Here is a 9636-nt window from a genome sequence, read left to right on the forward strand (position 1 = left end):
TTGGTGCTCAAGGCCTCAAACCTGTTCCTGAGATGGTTTTGAAATTCGAGTGGGATAGACTTAAGAGCAAATCTTGGTTCCCGTGGACTTGATTTAATTTTCCTCAACTTCAACTTGAACTTGCATATGAGAAGGCAATCCTGGACTAGAAGTTGTACATTACAGTTGTACTTAACAACTTTAAATTGAAGTCATATTGACTCACAGCAGCACCATATGTTCAGAATCAGAATCACAGAATAGACCACTAGCGCTCCATAATTAAAGAGATAGGGTAAGCATATTCCTTCCATTTGGAAGGTAGTCTCTCCTCATCTAGAGTGAAAGGATATTTATGTAATGCATAGATGTCTTAACTGCCCAGCCTCCTGTGACCACTTGCTTCCTTTTGAAGATGAGGAAGCTAATGTCATCAGATATTTACTAAATATCTGTATACAAGTTCTTCTTTTGGCAATGGCCCCTCTCTTTAGAAAATATTTTTCTTTTACTTTTAATTAAACTTTTTCTTGGGGATAATTTCAGATTTACATGAAATAATATCAAATAACATGGAGAGATTTCCTGTACCCTTAAACTAACTCAATATGAATAACATAATCCGGAATATCCAGGATATTGGCAATGATACCACCAAAATACAAAACACCTAAAACAGGCAATGGACTCTCTTTTAAAAAATAAAACAGGTCTTGGATACAAACTGCTTCCTAAGAAGACCCATAAGTTTTAACCTGTGTTAGTTACCTTTTTAGAAATCATTTAATTGTGTTTAGGTGAAAGTTAATACAGCAAATGAAATTTCCATTCAAAAATTCATACACAAATTGTTCTGGGACTGTTAACCATGTGTTATGCCCACCAAAATGATAATTTGAGCTTTTTAAAAACTTTTCACAAATTTGTATTGAGACCTTTTTCATCTGAAATATAGTAACTGCAAGAAAATCTATACAATAAAGAAGAAAATCACTCTGAGTCTCATCACCTTAACATGACCACTACTAATATTGTGACAGATGTCTTTCTGACTTTTTCCCCTCAGCATTTAACTTCACATAAATGCAGTCATGTTTTTTGCACAATTTTTATAGACATTCAACAATGACCACACAGGAAATATAATGGAGAAAACGAGACCCTGGTCCTCAAGAATGTTACATTCTTTTGGGAAATGGCTCCTTCTGGTTTCCTGAAACTAAAGCTTATTTGTTAATTCTGGGGAGTAGGGGCATAGATAGTTCAATCCTAAGAAGCAGAAGTAAAAGAAAAGAAGAAACTGAAGCCGAAAAGGAGAGCCAGTCCGAGGCAGTACATTCCTGAGCTAGCCACGGCTCCATAGCACATACAGCTATGTGCTCAGTGTCTCAGGCCACCTCTATAGATGTGCCATGGAGCCTCTGTCTCTTGTAGGAGAAGAATGAGAAACACCTAATCTACCAACTCATAAACCTCTCTTTCCCCTTAGCCAAAGCTTCAACTGCCCAACACTTCCAGATAGTATTGCCCTGTGGCTCCTTAGGTAACACAGGGGAAGCCAGAGTCACTTCAGATCCAACACCCACCCAGGTCCCATGGTGCTCTGAATGTTGTGCCATATGTGGAGGTTTTTGGGCCTTAGATAGCTTTACATCCATTAGATAGCTTTACAGAAACTATCTAATAAGGTTATTTACTGTGTCAGCACCAGCCAGGGCTCAGGTCATCAGGCATGGCCTAGTGAGCCTTTCAGATGATACATAAACTGAGTATTTGATATGCATGTGCCTGTTCACACACACAAGAGAAGCACTCTCACATAAAGGATTTAATAAAGTCCTAACTTTTGAGACCTAAACCGTGTTACTTAACGTGGTGATGACATTGTGGGCGAAGCCCTCTCTGGGAATATTTGTAGTTAAATCCCTTGGTTCTCTACTATTTCTGCCTATTGGACTCACCTGTGGACCTTCTAAAGCCTCAGAAGTCATTAATCCTGTGCTCTGCCAATTGGTTGAGTCAGAATCTACTTTTCCAAGATTTCCAGAGAATTTGTAAGTGTATAAAAATTGGAGAGTTGAAAAACATTACAATGACCAGCCCTGTTGGTCTGGTAGAGCCTTGTGGAACCTCCTAGTCCATTTAGTCACCCTTCAAACATAAGGAACAAAATTCATTCTTGTGGCTGAACTTTCAAGCAAACAATAGATAGGGCTTTAGAGTAGACAGTTAACACCAGGGAAGCACTTGCTTCTCAGAATATTTAACCATATAAGATTGAAAGGGTAGCATTTTCCCAGAGACAAATCTCAGAAAGCAGGAGGGGGTAAAATAGGATGATTATTAAAATATGAGTCACATGGAAATGGCATAAAGAGTGTTGGATACATTGTGTGTATGGTAATTAATGTTGTAAACAAAATCTTTATGAATGGTTAAATAGAATACTATTAATGCCTGAATCTTACCTCGATCCTTAAGGATTCTAACTTAATTAGCCTAAGAAATATATATACATGGAAAATTACCTTAAGAGATATTTCTATATCTCAGATATATATATAATTTGTTGTTGTTGTGTACCATGAAGTTGGAAGTGACTCATAGCTGACCCTCCAGCAGGTTTTCAGTGACAAATCACATGGGAGTTGATTGCCCATCTTTTCATCCATGGAGCAGCTGGTGAATTCAAACAGCATGCCTTCGGGTTGACGGCACAATTCCTTACCACTGAGTCACCAGAACGCCTTCATTAGGGAGGTGCAAATAAAAAACAACTATATTACATATATCATTATTTGGAGATATCTTTTTATATATGTTGTTGCTGCTGTTACTTGCCACTGTGTCGGAACTGACTCATGGCTAAACCTCCTTGCATGAAAGTAGCTTTCTCCTTGAGAACAGCTAACAGATTTGAATCACCTGCCTTTGGGTTGGCAGTGTGTGTGTGTGTGTGTGTGTGTGTGTGTGTGTGTGTGTGTATTACACACACGTGTGTATGTATGTATATCTATGTATATACATATAATTAAATATATATAAAATCTATTTCAGCTATTATAGACAAATGTTTTTTAAGTGTGTTATGACATTTTTTGTGTGAGTGTATCTTTAGTCATCAGGGATTTCTTTTAAAGCTCTCCAAAGTGTCATATATAACGCCAGGGCTGGGGAGATCTATGTAAAAGATAATAAAGAGGCATAGTCTGTGTCACATACAGCCCTAGGAAATGATGAAAGGCCACCTCCAAGGGCTATTAGGGGCCCAATTCCTTGTCCACCTGTGCCCTTCTCTGCCTAGTTCTCTGGAAGCTACCTAGTGGATCCCCTGCTCCACCTCACCCTCGGGGCTGCCTTTGCAGATTCCATTCCCATCTAGTTCTCCACCCTCCCCAGCTCTGGTAGGCCCTGCCCTCACTGGCCCTTCTCCTGCAGGTCCCGCCCAGTGGTGCAGATCAATGCCAGCCTCCACTTTGAGCCATCCAAGATCAACATCTTCCACCGGGACTGCAAACGCAGCGGCAGGGACGCCACCTGCATGGCTGCCTTCCTCTGCTTCACACCCATCTTCCTGGCACCTTATTTCCAAACAGAAACTGTCGGTAAACCAGGCCCTGCCTCCCCGCTCCCCACACACCCCCACCTCCTCTCTCTTGCTGGCCTTTGTCCCTCAGCCTGGGCTTTCTTTGAAGTGGGTCGTAAGCAAGTGCTAGATGTTCTTTGATGACTTCTAATGCCCATCCAAGATCATTTAATTCCCATTCAAGATCATTCAGTTGTGACACAGTTTACACTTAACTACTAACATGAAGGCTGGTCATTCAAACCCAGCCAGCAGTGCTGTGGTGATTTGTTTCTGTAAAGATTATAGTCACGAAAACCCTACACCATAACATGGGGTTAGAATTCACTCAGTGACAAAGGGTTTTTAGATAGATACTAATCCCCTGCTCTAAGCACAGGCACCATCTGGGGTGTCCCTATGAAGGTCACGATGCATGTGCAAAGAAGGTGAGGATGGTGGTAAACAGGGGTGACCACATGGAGAAAGGGCAGTGGAGGAGGACTCTGGGTGCAGACAGAGCCAGAATAAGGGACTAAAGGTCGCAAAGTAAACTGTCCTGTAGAAGCCAAAAAGTCAGCCTGAACCCAGGGAGCCAGCACAGAGGGAGTTGGAAGTTAGGGGTTGGGCACATGGAACACCCCAGCAGCAGTTGTCACAGCTCAGACAATCAGATGAATCTGGGCAGGGGGTTACCAACTGAGATACTGTCTGTTCTGAGCAGGCATGGGGTCAGGCCCCTGTATAGGGCAGCCCCAGGAAGTAACAGGCAGCCCCAGGAAGTAAAAGCTGAGCTCTGGAGATTGGCTGGGCCCATCTGAATGTGAGCACGTCTGGAGGGGAACCACACAGAGGAAAGAGAGGCGTGTGACTTGCGGGAGAGAGGAGTGCAAAGGCTGGCCACGGTGGCTGTGTTCCCTTTTCTTTTTTAATTCAGATTTTAATGAAAGTTCATAAAGAACTTGGGTTTCCAGTCGTTCATCATTGCACATTTTCCTCCCTGCCCCCTCTTCTCCCCAGATTGCCTTTTTCTTTGGTGAAAAATGCTATTTCGTTTTTATATAGACCCCCACCCCCACACCAGTCCATTTTACTATGCAGCTCTTATTCTGGACTCTTGTCATGCCAATAATACCTAATCCTATATTCCTTTTATACTGTCCTTCTCTTTTGACATCCTCTGTCAAAGAAGAAAACTAGGAGAACCCAGAGTGCTCAGAGGACTGTCTGGGACGTGGGAGAAGGGACTGAGGTGTTCCTAGAGTTTGCAGAAAGAAGCTCCTCCTTGCTGAAGGGCTGCAGGTCTTAACCTCCAGGAAGGAGTCCTAGGCGTGAGGAGCTGGTGGCAGGGCCTGGTCAGCCCCTCATTAGTGTGAGCAGGAACTGAACCTGCAGAGGCTCAGTGGGAATCCCAGGGCTGAGAGCTAGACCAGGAGAAGGGAGAGATGTGCTGACTTTGGGGGTGCTTACCCTGGCCCCCCTCTGTCTCCTCTCCTCCTCTTCCAGCTTCACTTTTCCCTTCATCTGTCGTTCCTTTCCCTCTTGATCCATCTCTATTTCACCTTCTGCTCTTTAGTTTCCACCTCCTCATTTCCACCATGCACTTTCACTTCCTGTGTGGAGGGTAGAGGCCTATGGTGGGGACTGTGGGAGAGGAGTGACTGATCCCTGACCAGCCTTCAAGGCTCTCTCATGGAGTTAGATTCCCAGAGTTAATTTCAAACCAGACAAATGGCCCTGGGGAGGATGTGGCTCCACCTCTGTGGTCTTCCTGCCCTCTTCTGTCCTCCAGGCCTCAGGTACAATGCCACCATGGACGAGAGACGGTACACGCCGCGGGCCCACCTGGACGAGGGTGGAGACCGGTATACCCACAGGGCTGTCCTGCTTTCCTCTGGCCAAGAGCACTGTGAGCAGATCAACTTCCATGTCCTGGTGAGCTGACATCCCAGCAGCCCCAGCCACCAGAGCCTCAAGTTCCAATGGGGAAAGGGTGCCTGTCATGGAGACCAGCAGGCTAGGCAATCCTGAGCTCCCAGCAGATGACTAGAGGCCAGCCCAAGGGATAGTGTCCTGAACTTTGGCCGTTCCACATTCTACCTATGACTTAGAGAAAGGGCCGTGTGACATATTTGCTGTGTCCCTCCACAATCCTTTCTGTCTCTGCTTTCAGGTTCCCATGTTTACTTACTTAGCTCCCTTCCAAAGAGGCATGTGGGTTCAATGAGATGGAGTTGGGAGAACTGAAGTCAGCCACTGGGGGGTCTAGAAAAGATGGGATAGCAGGCACAGGCTGAAAATAAAGGCCAGGGAAGGCCAGCCAGAGCTATGGACAAGCTGTGAGGTGGAGCAGAGAGAGGCCAGCCTGGAGTAAAGAAACCAATGGTGTCACTGGCACAGTGGTGGCCTGATGTCCTATTTTACAGAGAAAAGAGGATGATAAACATGCCTCTTTTGGAAGCATCAAACACCCACACCATAGCTCTCACTTTATTTTATTATTCTTTGTGTGTGTACCGTCAAATCGAATCTGACTGGTAGAGGAGATTGCCCCTTCTTCTCCAGCAGAGCATCTGTGGATTCGAACTGTGTACCTCTGGGATTGCAGTGCAGCTTCCTTCCACTAAGCCACCAGAGCTCCCTACAGATTTCACTCTGAAGTGCAACAAGAGGCACTCAGCTCAGCTGCCCAGTTGTTCAATGGCTGACAACTCAGAAAAGTCAGCCCGGGTTCCTAGAGCCTGAGGTCTTGGGGCAATGGGTGCTGGGCTTTGAAGGATGCATAGGAGCTGGGTTAGCATAAACTAAGCCATAGACCCTGTCCATTCAGCACATTCTTTTCATTCACAGACTCTACTGGGAACCTCTATCCACAGCTCCTCTATCTCCTACCAGGTTTGTTGTTGTTGTTGTTGTTGTTGTTGTTGTTGTTAGGTTCTGTCAAGTCAAGCATGACTCATGGCCACCTTATGAACAACAGATCTGAACCCTGCCCTATCCTGTGACATCCTCATAATCTCTGACACACTTGAGCCCATTGAGGTCTGTAGTCACTGTATCAGCCCACCCGGTCAAGGGTCTTCGGGAGGTGGAAGTTGTAGCTCAGAATCAATGAGCCTGGCCCAGAAATGAATATTCTTCCCTTCTCTCATTCCCGAACAGGACACTGCTGACTACATAAAGCCAGTGACCTTCTCAGTAGAGTATGCCCTGGAGGACCCTGACCATGGCCCCATGCTGGATGACAGCTGGCCCACAACCCTCCGAGTCTCGGTACGTGTTGGCATGCTGGACACACAGCTGGACCCCTGGTGCCCCCATGAGTGCAGGGAAGCCTTCTCCTTAGCGCTTCCTCCACCATGCTTCCTCTCCATGCTTCCCCCAACCATGTTGTGGCAAGCTTACAACATGGTATTTGCCCTGTGACCCGTGCTTGTACTTGCAGAACAAGTATTTTCTTTCTAGAAGGCAAGGAGTAGGTCTGCTGTCTGAGGTTGCCTCACCATAGGGGACAGCTGAGTGGGTGCTGGAGAAGAAAAGAGTCACAGAGCCAGATGGGATCCTAGATGTACAAGAACATTGATGTCAGAGAGAGCACTACAACCACTCAGTTTAGAGAATCTAAACTAGGCCAAGAGCATGACCTTCTGCTCATTGAATGACCAGCTGATGAACAGAGAATTCCCCCACCTCCAATCTTGCTCCTTGTTTTATTGTTAGGTGCTGTCATGCCGAGTACAATTCACAGTGACCCTATAAACACTAGGCCTGAAAATTGCCCTATCCTGTGCCATCATCATCCCTGACAAACTTGAGTCTACTGTTATAGTCACTATGTCAAACCCTCTGCAGTCAGGAACCTCTTCAAATTATTGAGGAGCAATGATGTTAGTTTGAAGACTGATTCAGACTGTGGTCTTTTTAATCACTTGCTGTGCTGCTGAGAAAGGGACAATAAATAAAGATGACAGAAGAAAAATTAATGCCTTTGAACTGTGGTGTTGGAGGAGAATACTGAATATCCCATGGACTGCCAAGAGAACAGGTATGTCTTAAAAAAGTTGCAACCAGCCTGCTCCTTGGAGGCAAAGATGGTGTAACTTCATCTCACATACTTTGAACATGTTGCGAGGAGAGACTATTCACTGGAGAAGGACATCTCACTTGGAAAAGTGGAGAAATGGCACAGGAGAGGAAGACCCTCCACCAAGTGGACTGACACAGTGTCTGCAACCACGGGTTCGAGTGTGTCAGAGATTGTGCGGCTAGCGCAGGATAGGACAGGGTTCAGATCTGTTGATAGAGTTGCTATGAGTCACACTCAACTCAGCAGCACCTAACCACAACAGTCTATCTTATTGAGAGGCTTCCTCTCTTTTGGTAACCCTCCACCTTTCCAAGTGTGATGCCTTTTTCCAAGCACTGACGCTTCCTCAACAACATACCCAAAGTATATGAGATGAAGCTTCACCATCCTTGCCTCTAAGGAACAACCTGGTTGCTTTTTCTCCAAGTCATATTTCTTTCTTCTTTTGTAAGTCTATGGGATCTTCAGTACTCTTCTCCAACACCTCAGCTCAAAGCATCTGCTTTTCCTCTGTCCACATTGCTCATTGTCCGACTCTCGTAGCATAGCTAGTGATTGCGGGGAAAGAACACCACAAAACCCATGGCTTGAATGAGGTGCACCTTAGCCTTTAACTGACATCATTGCTCCTTAGCACTTTAGAAAGGTCCTTGACAGCAAGCTTTCCCAGTGTATCATTTTATTTCTTCACTGCTGGTACAGGTAAAATGAAATGGTTGACAACTTCAAACTTTTCTCTATCTATCATGATGTTGCCTGTTGACCCAGTGGTGAGTATTTGTGTTTTCTTGGTGTTGAGCGGTAATCCATATTGAAGGCTGTGGTCTTTGATCTTCTGCAGCAAATGTTTAAAGTCCTCACTTTGAATAAGCAAGGTTGTATCATCTGCAAAAATAGGTCCTTGATGAATCTGTTTCTGATCCTGTGGCCACATTGTTGTTCATAAAGTCCAGCTTCTAAAATTATTTTTTCAGCATAGAGATTGAATAAGTATGTAGAAAGGGCACAGCCCTAACATACCTTTCTCTTTTTTTAATTAATTTTAATGAAAGTTTACAGAGACTTTGGATTTCCATTCATTTATTGTTGCACTTTCCTCCCTGCCCACCCTGCCCTCCCAGTTTGTTTTCCCTTTGAAAAGTAAAAAAAAAAACAAAACACAAAAACAAAAACAAAAACCAAACAAACTTCTTTCATGGTTATACAATCCCCCCCAGTACTCTCCACTGTGCAGTTTTCATTCTGGACTCTTGTCATGCCAATAAATCCCTTTTCAACAATTCTCTTCCTTATCTGTATCAATACAGTATACATTATTTACCCCTTCTTTTCTTAGTTTTTCCCTAACCCTGATGTCAGTCCCATTTTACAACAGTGGCATTATGCAGTATTTGTCCTTTTGTGACTGAGATATTTCACTCAGCTTAACATCCTCCAGGGTCACCCATTTTGTATAATAATTCATGAATTCCTTGGTTTTCAATGCACCATAGTATTCCATTGTGTGAATATACCAAAGCTTCTCTCTCCATTCATTTGTTGATAGGAACTTAGGTTGTTTCCAACTCTTTGCTATTGTGAACAAAGCTGCAGTAAACGTAGGTGTGCATATATCTGTTTGGATGGCAATTATGGTTTCTTTAGGGTATATTCCCAGTAGTGGAATTGCTGGGTCAAATGGTATTTCTATTTGCAATTTTTTTGAGAAAGTGCTATACAGCCTTCCATAGTGGTTACATACAACCTTCCATAGTGGTTGCACCATTTTACACTCCCACCAACAGTGAATGAGTTCCAGTTTTTCTGCAACCTCACCAGCATTTGTTGTTTGCTGTTCTATTAAATTTTGCTATTCCTACTGGGGTGAGATGATAGCTCATAGTTGTTTTTATTTGCATCTCTCTTAGAGCTAAGGATTTTGAACATTTCTTCATATGTTTGTTCACCATCTGAATGTCTTCTTTGGTGAAGTATAACATACCTTTCTTGATTTAAAAAGGGATAT

At 44.0% G+C, this 9636-nt stretch overlaps 1 protein-coding gene across 1 annotated transcript in view; it reads left to right on the top strand.

Moving 5' to 3' along the window:
- Nucleotides 1-9636, top strand: part of ITGA11 (integrin, alpha 11) — a 201524-nt gene that overhangs the window by 153195 nt on the left and 38693 nt on the right. The window contains exons 16-18 of the mRNA XM_006888404.1: nucleotides 3418-3584; nucleotides 5337-5479; nucleotides 6707-6817. Coding sequence (XP_006888466.1) covers nucleotides 3418-3584; nucleotides 5337-5479; nucleotides 6707-6817 — 421 coding nt within the window. The remainder of the gene's footprint in view (nucleotides 1-3417; nucleotides 3585-5336; nucleotides 5480-6706; nucleotides 6818-9636) is intronic.

This window comes from Elephantulus edwardii, unplaced genomic scaffold (assembly GCF_000299155.1).
Source record: "Elephantulus edwardii isolate Elephantulus edwardi_28Jun2011 unplaced genomic scaffold, EleEdw1.0 scaffold00066, whole genome shotgun sequence".
Lineage (NCBI taxonomy): Eukaryota > Metazoa > Chordata > Mammalia > Macroscelidea > Macroscelididae > Elephantulus > Elephantulus edwardii.